We start from the raw sequence: 13,414 nt of genomic DNA on the forward strand, positions 1-13,414 counted from the left end.
GGGCAATAAAGGTCATATGCTCACTACCCCGTCCATCTATCACAATCATGTGTTCAACATATGATGTTGATACGCATGCCTGACTAACAAATTGAATCTTAAACCAAAGATGAAGGGCTTAATGTTTTTTCCGAATTAGAAAAAAAAATGAAGTATATGGAAAATTTGTTTACGATGAAACCTGTCTTAAGTGAACCCGTAATAAACCGACATTTTAGGTTCTTCGGATAGGATAAATTATTTTCAAGTATTTTGAGAAACTATCAAATAATTTTTGAACCGGAGTAAAATGAACACCTGTCAAAATAAAACCATTTTTAGTCCAAAAGAGTTAGGTTTACAGTGGGTTCGCTGTAGTGTTATAAAACACATCGACCATTTACCTAATTGCCGCAAATAAAACAACAAACTTTTATAACCTGTATCATATATTGATCTTCTGTTCATTCAATTATACTCCTCTTTTTATTTTGCAGTACGTGTAAATGATGCAAGACCACCAATATTCCCTGAAGGTAAATATGATGTTGATTTTGTTTTTTTTTTAATTTGCACAAAAATGTGCCGATTTGGAAGAGTAATCAAAGGAACCAAGATTCCAGCGAAAATCAGAAAAATGTTATACAGGGACGAAGACCAGACAAACGCAACAAAGAACATATAACTACCAAAATAATACATGCAAAGTAACAAAAGTAAATAAGCAACTCTGACTTCACTAAAAACTGGGAGCATGGACCATGTACACCCGCCAAGTTGCCCATAGACGAAAGAGGAAAAGAAAACTATGACACCTGGAAGAAATCAGTTTTCATGGTGCAGATGGATGTCCCGTAACAATCCACCAGCTAAAATAAAAATAATGTAATCCAGAGACAAAGTCTTGAAATTGAAAAAAACACACACAACACAAAAACGCACAATAATCATAATAAATCAATAAAAGTAAATGAGCAATTCTGATTCAAATTGGAGCATGGAAAAAGTGCACGGTTAGAGTAAGCGTCCTTGGATTTTCTAGAAACATCCACCAAACTGCGCATAGAAAGTTAAGTCTGGTTTAGACGAAAGTGGAAAACAAATTATGAAATGTTGAACAATTAAATCGGGTTCTCATGGTGCACATGGATAGCCGTAAAGATCCATTAGTTTATTATGACGACCACAAAGCCCCAGAAGCCTATTTGTAACAAGTCTAGCGCGAAATCTGGAAGTCTTATAAATGTGTCATGTCAAGAAATTAAAAATCTTATGAGTGATTTGTTGAACAGGTTGCAATCAATGTAAAATGTAGACACTGTCAATAGTAGAGATGATTTATGGCATAGAGAAACCCATCGTGGAAACTGTATTTTATCAGCATTTATTATTTTTTTCGTAACGATAGCTTGTTCTGTATTCAGAACAAAAAACCATTCAAAATAAAAAAATCAAGAACTATAACTCTTGAAAGCTGTGAATTTCATTCACATTTTTTATCTCAAAAGTGCAAAACCAAATGACAAATTAAAACTGGTTACAATTGTTTTTGAATGAGGGATTAAACATTTTGTTGTTTTGTTTTTGTGATCGTTACTGAAACAATGTATCCATGATATGTTACGTCTTATAATTATAATAAAAAAAACATAATTTACTGTTACAAAAAAATAATACCCACAGAAAGTTTCCGTGTTAATTTTCGTTGCTTTATAAATATTAGTCTATATAGGTTATATGCATAACATGTGTTTGCTTTGCAATAGTGACCCCTATTGGACCAATAGGACCAATTGATCCAAATGTCTTCAGGACCACAACAGGTGAGTTTGATTAAACTCAAATTTTACATTAATTTTAATTACATTACATTTAAATTTCCATTAAAAAGGTAATCAATCCCTTCACAATAAACGAAAACAACGCAAAAAAGTGACAAGGGCATCAAGGAATGAAAGACGTGTAAGAGTAATCAAGGGAACCAAGATTATAGCGGTAATCAAGAGAATGCAATCCATGGACAAGACCAGACATGGAAAACAGACATACACAACAAAGAACATAAAGTAATTAAAATCATACATACAAAGTAACAAAAGCAAATGAGCCATTCGGACTCCAATAAAAACTGGGAGCATGAACCAGGTGCATCGGTAGGGTAATCAAGAGAATGCAATCCATGGACAAGACCAGACATGGAAAACAGACATACACAACAAAGAACATAAAGTAATTAAAATCATACATAAAAAGTAACAAAAGCAAATGAGCCATTCGGACTCCAATAAAAACTTGGAGCATGGACCAGGTGCACCGGTAGGGTAAGCATCCTGTTCTTTTCTAGAAACACCCACCGAGTTGCTCATAAAAAGTAACATATACTAAGTACGCCTAAAATAGTGCAGAAACTGTAAAATCCGATTGCAAATCAAAATATATATTGCATCTATGCAAATATTACTGAGAATAGTAATTGAACTGTTACGTGTATCAATAATTTTAGAATATTATCTTATCTTGTGACGGGCAAGCACTTTTAAGATGTATTAACTTGACGGCAAGCTGATGAAGTTTCTCACGAAATTGAATTTAAGCATGTATTTATTTTTAAAACTGCCATTGCTAGTATGATGTGACAAGAAAACATTTTATACATTATGTCTTTCCTAATTTAAATGTCAACATTTGTTGTTTTTTTATTTTATTTTATTTTTTGTACTTTTAATTTATCAATTGTTAAATTATTAATTAGCCATGTGTTTCCAAATTAATAATCAGTGAAGTGAAATGTGCCAATCACGATAAATGAATAATTTTGCTTCATTTCAGCGCCGCCAATTGCTATCACATTCCCGCCCCCAAAGACAGGTAAAGTAATGAGTATGCCTTTGTTATGTTACTTCGATCAGATAACGGTATCAGTATCACTATTAAGTAACAGTCTATAAAAAAATTCTGGCACTGCCTGTGGTAGAGGTGATTCTTGGTGTTGAACCCCTCAACCCCCCCCCCCCCGAAAAAAAAAGCGTTTTTTTTTTGTTCTACTAATGTTTATTTTCACGTAACGACTCCTTTATGTATTCTGATATTTATTTTTGAGAAAATCCTACATTCATTGTTCCCCACTGAATTCAACCGAATCAAACACAATCAAGAATGATAACTCTTGCAAAATATCAATGCATATTCTATATAATGTGATATAATATAGTGCAACAGCCGAACAACAAACTAAGACTGGTTATCTGGTCTGTAGGTGTTCCTGGTGAAGCACTGTAAGTGAATTTTCGTGGGTTTTCACAAACATGATTCACCTCCTGTCTGTTATATAAAGACTGGTACTTAAATTTTGCTGTTTAAATCAATGTTACGTTTAACGAAACCAGATTACATGTGACTATAATATTGCATGTTGTTCCACTAATCCTTCCTATTTTTGAATAACTTTTATTCTCATCTTTAACCATTCACTCAAAATATAGTTGATCTGACATCTATTAACATGCATTAATAAAAGAATTATTTCCTTAGATCTGTATATCTATATATCTGAAATGTAAAGCATAACACTATGTTGTTTATATTCCTGTTTTGATTTAGATAATTGACATAGATATTCAATATTTGATATTTAGTAGAAATGAGGTTATATTTATATCTAATCCGATAGAATACAGTAATATTCCACATTTTCTTATCCCTAAAACAACATTTAATGATAGTGTTTATAGCTTTAATCGATTGCAATCAAAGTCTACAGTAGTGTTTAATCACAAAGATTCATGATTTATTCCTTTGCATCTTTGTATGAAATAATAAATACAGAAAGAACAGGTATGTTATGGCCGTATTTAAATGTGCCTCTTAATTTAATATAGGTTTTATTTTTTGCATTTGTTGTTTTATCATGCTGTGCTCGGAAATGCACTTTTTAAGTATAAGTCACTTATATGATTTTAGCTACCAAACTCTTATTCAAAATTTGGCTGATTCATTGTTTTGTTGTAATGCCTTGATATATTTTCTGTTAAGTCTTGTATACGTCATATTTATAAATAAAAATAGCATTTTTTGTCCTTAATGTACAAAATCTCTCCTGGAAAAAATACTTACATTTTATTTTTAAAATTATTACAGTAATTGTAATATTATGTAATAATCAAGAAAATTTAATTATGGGAAAATGTTTGGGCTACATCGGGTCTACTACCTTAAACAATGTGTTAGTGTAGGAAAGATTAAGATTTGTTTAGACTCAATCCCAATTTAATCTAGTTACAAAGCTAATTACTCCTCAACGTGGCTACATATATGTACCGAATAATGTCCTATTCCATTCAATTAAGAAACAAGTATTATACATAGAATAGTTTTATTTTATTAATCTTTAGTGCTGAACCTTGGATTTCAGGACGAATAAGGAGATCTTTAGGTAAATAAATACAATTTCCACAGGTGTTGGTTCATATAACTGTAGCATTCGATTGAAAATGAATGTCAATTGAAACCTTTGTTTTTTATACAAAAAGTATTACTGACATACAGTTCGGTTATTGGAAAGTACAACGATATTTAATAATACAGTTCAGCTTCAGAATATTGCTTTTTACGGGGGAGATTCTGAATGTGGGAATGCTTTAAACATTTAATTATATAATATATCAACTGAATAATTCAGAATATGGACAAATTGCTGGCATTTTGGTTTGACTTTTCAGAAGCTCCTTTTTGTAGTGCCTGTTTTGTCATTTATGATTTACACGTAATTAAAGCTAATGGAGTAGAATGTCCGTATATTTATCATCCAACTGTATATTTGTATATAAGTGTAAATATTACTTTGCTTGGTTAAGGTTCGTTTTCACTGGAAGGGTGAGTATATTGTTAGATTTTCAGATAATTGGAGTCTTTCACTTACTCCCTATGTAACTGATTTATTTTTAGAACAATTAGACTGAAATATGTGAAGTTGCGGTTCCTTTTTAGCAGTATGGGAATGATTAAGTTGTATAGTATAAATATTATCTACTATAGCATTGTTGCATTTTTAATTATATTGTATTAGATTAATGATTATGTGATTGTTTTAAGTGTACTTGTGTTTTAGAACTGTTTTACATTGTATTTTGTGTTTTATTTTAGGCGATCCTATTAGTGGAGCACTAGGTATATCTATGTCTCAATGTTGTCTCTGTAGTGTTACTTTATATGTAAATGTATGTCATTGTCAGTACTCCAAGCCAACGCTATTAACTGAATCTTTGACCATGGAAACTATTCTTTCAGTCTTTTTCAATAATTGCGTTGTTTTCAGTTCACTCTTAAGCTCATTAGCTACCTGAAGCAATGGTTGGGAATAAGACTTGTGAGTCTGGTTCTTGATTTATTTTTGGTCCAGAGTTACAAATGTTGAGAGCTTTAAAAACAAAAGAACGATTTGAATTGAATTTACTACCTCTGAGTAGAAAAATATGATGCAAAGCTATCACAAATTTCTATTATATTATACAATTTTTTAAGCGTCATATCTATATACACTTATTTACTTACAAAAGTTTTTTGTAGCTTAGATGGTAGTCTTTACACAGTAAATAAGAACCTCTAGGGCTTTTGAATGGGAGTTTAATGACGACACCCGTGAAATTACAGGATCACGTGACGAGTCTTAAAAGTCTTACTATATTTTTGTAAACAGTATGCACTTTAATACACCATTAGTTAATATCATTTATTTATTCATTCATTTATTTGATTTTACTGTATTCATGTTTTGTATTGTTTCTGCCTCGACTGAAAATATCCTAGTGGTCCATGGTCTAAGAATCAGTTCATCATTAATATATCTTATTATTTTTTTTAAATATGGCTTTATTTTCTTACAATGCTTTTAATGTAAATAATGTAACACAACATTAGTTTTATAATTTACACATCAATATATTTTGACCCTTTAAAATGCTTAAATTTTGAGTTTAGATAAGCAATTAACAACGACATTATTGTGAAGATTTTATTTTGGTTTTACATCATGTATTACACGTCTAAACACTATTTCTCGAACCAAATAGCAACGTTATTTATTATTTATTTCTTAAAAAAAAAACAACAAGAGCAGTATCTCCAACAAAAACTTAGCTATCCTAACTTTCTCTTTCTTGTTTAATAAAAATTAATTTAAAAAACAAATGTTTTTAACTGCAAATTAGCCAAAAACCTTCCCCAAGATAGATAAAATTTTACAATTCTTAATAAAATAAATATTTTAGTTGTTAGTTTCTACTACGATGGCGTCTTAGTTTTGTCCCAATTTAACAACACATTTACAACTATAGGAAAATTTCATAGAGTTTTCCGTCCATAATTACAATTTGAAAATTATGGGCAAATCAAGAAACATAATTTTTTTTTTTTTTTGTATATGAAGAATTATAATCTGACAAATAATTAAATTTGAATATTGGATTGTCTTTTTTGGGGTGTTTTCACAGTTCCCGATCAAAACGTTTACTCAACACTGTTCAGTCAATTTGAGGAGGAAGACTTAGGGTAAGGGACATAACTCATGAAATCAGTGATATGTTTGTATCACATAATATTTCACTAAAGTCTTTCAAGTTTTCATTTGAAAAAGAATAAAATCAGTCCAAGTTATTTTGATGCTTACATGAGATTGATGTAAAATGCTGAATACAAACGTTCCAATTATTTTTAAGAGTTGTGACCCTTACCCTAGGTCTACCTCCTTATGGCGTAAATTGAGTGCATGTTCCTCGAAAAAACATGCAAGCTTTTGTCTATAAATTGTCGTCATTTTTGTTTACATGATCTCTATCATCTAACAATGGGAAATACATGTATTTATTCGATTTTTACTAGAAAATGCTTTGAATTACATGTAACTGTGAAAGGGTTTAATGTAAAATGAGGTGTACGGGATCATGTACCATAAAATAATAATATTCAGCGACAAAAGAAACGCACTATTCAAATTTATTTCTTTTTCTTTTGGAAAATAATGTGTAGACACACAAATCTTTTAAAATAATAACCGAAATCAAGCATTTGACACTTTTGATAATGGAACCCATATCATCAATTCTATGTTAGTGAAGACTTGCAACATTAGTTCTGATTTCTTAAAAAAAAAGACATTTTTCACCGACCAATGCAAAATGTTTAAGTATTTCTCCGTCTACGAATCAGGCAAAATGTGTACATGTATACAGTGGCACATGAAGGGAAAAATGCAGAGATTTTATTGCATTAGCCAAGTATTTATACCGGATTAACTCCAGAAATAACCATCAATGTGTTTGTATAATGTGCCTTTTTAAGATATTGATAGGTCAAATTTGGTTGAAATTCACGATGAAAAATAGCGGGAAAAAATTTCCTGGAGTTTTTTCCCTATATAAGTAGTCAAAACATATCTTCATCACAGATGCTTCAGGATGAATTTAAAGACCTTTTCAATTGTTTTCTAGATGTATTGAATATATTTGAGGAAAAAAGACCAAATTGAAAAATATGATGTGCCACCCATTGCCTGATTCTTACACAGAATGGTACTTAAATAATTTGGTGTTAGAATTTTATAAATACACTCATTAAGAGAGGCACTTAAAATAAGTTTAATTATTTTAACGACTGCGGTCGTAAAATGGTATTATTTTGTTCTCGTTTGTAGACAATTTTGTTACCAGACAGTAGCATGAGTATACGTGTATTAATCTTTATGAAAGTATATGCCACAAAGTGTCATACTTCGAACGGAAGGTTGGAACTATTTTGTGAGATTTTAACATAAATCGTTCATGAACGGGCCAAAACAGGGTCGGAAACAAGCATTATCCGGACGACAAATTGACTGGAAATGAAATCATATCTCGGGTTGCCATTCTACAAAACGAAGGCTGAGATTTTGATTGGTGGTGTTTAGTCCGAATTTCCTCTGATCCTGCAACCCTCCTCTTTTTTATTTGGATATTGATATGTCGGGTTGGGGTCAGAACGATCTGCCATACAAAAAGTTGGAGATTTAGCGGTACCGCGGAGTATCGCCTTTCAACCGCTTGTAACGACTTTCAAGTTGAAGTTATGCATGTCACACCTACCTAGTTCGATTCCGGAATCACTTTTCTGTATGCTGATATCAAATTTGCTAAAAAATTACATTTATTATTGAAGTTTCGATAATTTTCCACGAGAGACCCTGTTTTGTTGACATTTTGAACATAATTCCTACAAAAAAGGCATGATTTTTGGTGTTGTAACTGGAACCATTGCCATTGGCCAATTTGATTCCGGTCAAATTATTGTCCTGTGTCAAATATTTAATCAGATTCAACTTAAAACTGTATCAGGTTTGCATGATGTGTCTATGGTTGGCCCGATTCTTCATGTGCCTTAGTATCAAGATGCGCTAAGCGAAGCATTTTAATAGTTCTTTGAATTCCCTATTTCTGCAACAAAATTCATTCTGTACAAATATATTTCAGAGTTAATATCAATTGGATGCTTAGAATATTTTACAGTTTCAAATTATTTGCCCAAATACTTCAAATTACATGTATGAACATAGTACAATTGGATATTAAAATTAATATGCACAATCACATACTTTGTTTAAGAGCGTATGTTAATATTTGGGGAGGGGTGACTAAAGATATCATATTTTTAAATAAGATGTTTTTTTGACAAACATATGTTTATATATTGTATAACATTTTTTTGTGGGTACAATTTTGAGGGTTGTCAGTGGGAAACCTTAAATTATTACAAATGAAATGTCAATGACGTTTTGAAAATGGCAGAATCAATCAGAATATTGTATTTTACGAACCAACAAAATTTTGCAAATCAATGAAAATTGAAATTTTAAAGAAACATGACAATTCATAACCACTAACTTGCCTTTTAACGTACCATGAACAATTTGTACCTACGATTGTGTAACTTACAAGAAACGTGACAGTTCGTACCCACTAACACACCTTTTAACGGACCATGGAAAATTCGTACCCACGAATTTGTAACAACATCATAACCTGCTTTCCACGTCCGTATTCCTCTGTTGTACTGTTGTTGTATTGCGTGGTGTCCACAACTAATGCTAGTCATTTACTTATAGTCATTCGGGAGTGGGACTAACACATGGTAAGTTGGTATATTATTGTTTTGTAGCATTTAATTTCAATTGTAATGTCTACTTTTTGACAACTGTTCATTTCTATTTTAACGTTTTCTAAAGGATCTTACAGTTTGCGGAATTATTTTATCGGAGACAAACACAATATTCTGAAGATAACGTAAGAAGATTAGCTTGCAAAACAAATTCTGTTAATTTCAGTTTAAGTCGGTACGTTGTTACATGGTATCAATAAATAATACCATGAAATATTCGAAAAAGAAATATGTGGCTAATTGCAATTTTTAAAATCTGGTATAACTGCAGGGGCGGATCCAGGATTTGAGTTTAGGGGGCGTTAATTGAATAAATGCCGTGCAAAGCACGCCAGTCCTTGAATCCGCCCCTGAACTGATTCATTTTCTTTTTTTTTCTAGAATGTTATGCCGAAGTAGATCTTGTTATCATTCTTGACTCATCGACAAGTGTCAGTGAGGAAAACTTCGAAAAAATGAAAAACTTTGTAAACGAGTTGTTACGAAATGCTGATATAAGCAATGACCGTGCCAGAGTTGGTATTTTGACCTACAGCACCGTGGTCAAGGTAGAGTTTCAATTAAATAGCCATAGAACGAATACTGATGTCGAGAATGCCGTTAATAATATTAAATACACGTACGGTAGTACCAATACTGCCGATGCTATAGCAACCATGAGATCTGAAATGTTTACTGCCGCAAATGGCGACAGACCAGATGTAGCGAATGTTGGCGTCATAATAACAGACGGCGTTTCTAATATCAACTCAAGACGTACTTTACCCGAGGCAGAAAACGCGAGAAATGCAGGTATCCATATCTACGCTGTTGGTATTGGTCTGGTTGATACAAAAGAGTTGGACGGCATGGCATCAAAACCAATCGAAGAAAATAGATTTACAGTGCAATCGTTTGATGAACTGAAAGGGTTTGACAGAAAAATATTCCAAGCTCTCTGCAAAGGTTAGTACATACATGTAAACGGTAAAACAAGTATAGAAGTAATTTGAAATTTTCCGTTTCTGCTTACATACAATGCAAATAAACCTCTTTTTGAGTTATGATGGTTGACTATATGTTAACAGTGTTCAGTTCTACGAATATATGTAGAATTTTCAATTGATTCCCATGAAATTCCTTTTCCACCTACATCTATAATTTGGTTTCCTTTGGTTTTCGATTCGACTTGAAATTGAACGCATTGTGTACATTAAATGTAAATACTACTGTGTACATACAAATTACAATGTAATTGTAGCATGATTACTTCATATGTTGTTCACATAGCTTTCCCTTATTGCATTTGTAAAAGCAGAGGACGCTTACCCTACCGGTGCACCTGGTCCATGCTCCCAATTTTTAGTGGAGTCCGAGTTGATAATTTGCTTTTGTTACTTTGTATGTATGATTTTCGTTACTTTATGTTCTTTGTTGTGTATGTCTGTTTTTCATGTCTTGTCTTTGTCCCTGGATTATATTCTTTTGATTACCGTTATAACCTTGGTTCCCTTGATTACTCTTTGATTACTGCTATAACCTTGGTTCCCTTGATTACTCTTTGATTAACCCTATAACCTTGGTTCCCTTGATTACTCTTTCATTACCTCTATAACCTTGGTTTCCTTGATTACTGGTTTAAAAACTGAAACAACAAAATACACAACCTATTTTTAATTCAGATTCAGGATTTACAACTTTACTATATATAATTGTATTGCCTGTAATATTTTGACGTTTTGTTGTTTGTTTACTGTATACTGAAGATAAAATACATTGTCCAGAATTTATAGAAGTTCTATGAAAAACAAACAAACAAACGAGCATATTGTAAATTACGTGTAATAAATAAGTGAATAGAATAAAAATAAAATGACTATTTATTTATAAATGAAAGAAAGATAACCGTTTCAGCGATATCATTTATTGATTAAACGTTCTCTCACATCAAAACTGATGTCGAACTACACTTATTCGATGTTTGATATATCGCATTCAATGTCACATTTACGAATGGATATAAAAAGTGTAAAAAGTAGTAAAAAGTAGCAATGCAGACGTTTCAAACGAGGGTTCAATTGTAGACATTCAATAGATGACTTTCACATTGGCTTCTGTTCCGGAAAAGTTCGTCATTTATATCGAGGTCAGATGGGGTCAACAGCCATAAATTTGGAGCCAAAGGAGCAGAAATTTGAGTTGATTTCTACAAATACATTTTTCAATTATACAGTATTATAGAATCATTTCAGATATGTATATGTTTGGAGACTTATTTCGATAATACATTTACACGACTTAACAGTTCAAATTCAAAATTCTTTCTTGTCTAGTGTGGAACCGTAAACGAGTACCCATATGGTGAATGTAAAACTTGTCCATTATACAGGAAACATATACATGTGTCTATATAAGAAAAAAGGGAAAAACAAGTGCACATAGAGAAAGACGAACCCATTAAAATCTGGTTGAGGTTATGAATTATACAAAGGCACTGATATTTGTACTAGATTAATAGCAACTTATCACATTCAAACATGCATGTAAATGTTTTTTATATCGTTGAATTTTTAAATACACAGTTGTTCCAACGAGATCTCCACTTCCCGTCACAGGTAATGCATGAGTGTGAACCACAATTGCATATGCCTTAAATTGTAATAAAATTCCTTAAATTCTTATGCATGTTCTAGTTTTAATATCAAATGTGTAAAAAAAGAGAAAAAAAAACTGATATACAGATTTCTTTGTAGTTGATAACAAAGGTATATGTAACAGGTAAAAATAAAATTTTGGCAGTTACATAGCCGATAGTTCAACTTAAAACTTGCATGCTATTTTAGTTGATCTGATTAAATTCCTACCATTGCTTATTTTAACATTAAAATACAAAAGCAACACCAAATTCTGTTTAGATTTTAACAGCTCGAAACTTAGATTTTTGCCATACAAACCAGAAATACAACATGAAATAATATGATTAAAAAAAACAACAACCATAATATAGGCGTCGTTTTTATCTCTAAATGTTTGCTTATTATGACTCAACTCATTAGTATAACAAGCTTTTTAACTGTTTTACGTGCATCAGCATGGTACCCAAGTTGATTCAATACTTTTCTGTACCATTAACCATTCAATATACTAGCATAATAAGCTCCACCGCCAAATGTTGTTACAGTTAGTGTAATTAAATTGAATCTACTAAAATAAAACTTTGATATTTAAAGGTTTAAACAATATATGGTTTTCTGTCATGTCCAGTGGTCATATAAGACAAATTAGATTTATTTATCCTGAAACTAATAAGCTTTCTACTTTACCAATAAATCGTGTATATTTATGCAAAACATTATTTCTCAACTGTATAATATTGTCTCCTGGTTACCTTTTCAGTTATGAGTACTGTCAGGGTCAGGAAACTGGTAATGAGTTTACAGGTGCCCTCACCGAAACACCGCGCTCAAAGATTGCTGAAAAAATAAAACTATTAGGGCAAATTGCGCATGTTTTATTTAAAAAAAATGGTTGAAGGATAAAAACATTTCATGAACATTGCCGAAAATATCAATATATTTACTCGGGAATCTCCGCGACGTGACTGTTCCTAAAGCTCGTCAATTAAATTTATATTTTTCTTAGCAGTATACATGTACATGTATTATATATTTATTTGTATTTTAATCTGTTGAAGGATAAAACAATCTACACGTATATTTATAAATATTTATATTTATTTATATTTATTATTTTATTTATGATATTCGTATTCCGATTTAATGTCAATTCATGTACAATACAATTTTGCTCATGCGTACACTTGAAAATGGCGTTCTTTGTTAATATTGACTATATTTTTCGCAAAAACACATAATTACGTACGTTTCATTTGTAATATATGAGTATAAACATCATACAATATAACTTCTCTTTCAGTTCCGGTTACTCTACCACAACCAGTGTCATGTAAGTAAACACAGTTTAGTTCACTCTCTATCTTAAATTTCATCTTATAATTTCATATTTTGAACTGAATTGTCATGCATTTAGAAAGAAATAATACAATAATTAAGAAATAATTCATAGGGGCAAGATGCTCTACTCATTTACACATGGGTTATTTTTTTTATTATTCGATTTATTTTATATACATCGTTACGAATATAAAGGCCACTCCCTATGAAAATGTGTACAGCATCATACATGTACATGTAATGTGCATGTAACATATAATACTTTTTTGATATGACGAAAAAGACCATTTTTGCATCAT

At 31.5% G+C, this 13,414-nt stretch overlaps 1 protein-coding gene across 20 annotated transcripts in view; it reads left to right on the forward strand.

Annotated features, from left to right (window-relative positions):
* LOC148599731 (uncharacterized) overlaps positions 1 to 13,414 on the forward strand; it is a 213,592-nt gene that overhangs the window by 97,945 nt on the left and 102,233 nt on the right. For 19 of the 20 annotated variants that reach the window (XM_088559211.1, XM_088559217.1, XM_088559219.1 and 16 more), the window contains 7 exons: positions 477 to 515; positions 1,746 to 1,802; positions 2,809 to 2,847; positions 5,122 to 5,145; positions 9,544 to 10,107; positions 11,724 to 11,756; positions 13,078 to 13,107. In XM_088559211.1, coding sequence (XP_088415337.1) covers positions 477 to 515; positions 1,746 to 1,802; positions 2,809 to 2,847; positions 5,122 to 5,145; positions 9,544 to 10,107; positions 11,724 to 11,756; positions 13,078 to 13,107 — 786 coding nt within the window. The remainder of the gene's footprint in view (positions 1 to 476; positions 516 to 1,745; positions 1,803 to 2,808; positions 2,848 to 5,121; positions 5,146 to 9,543; positions 10,108 to 11,723; positions 11,757 to 13,077; positions 13,108 to 13,414) is intronic. The other variant, XM_088559216.1, reaches the window with a different exon arrangement.

This window comes from Perna viridis, chromosome 13 (assembly GCF_037379345.1).
Source record: "Perna viridis isolate PV_CMFRI_1.1 ecotype Kerala chromosome 13, ASM3737934v1, whole genome shotgun sequence".
Taxonomy (NCBI): Eukaryota; Metazoa; Mollusca; class Bivalvia; order Mytilida; family Mytilidae; genus Perna; species Perna viridis.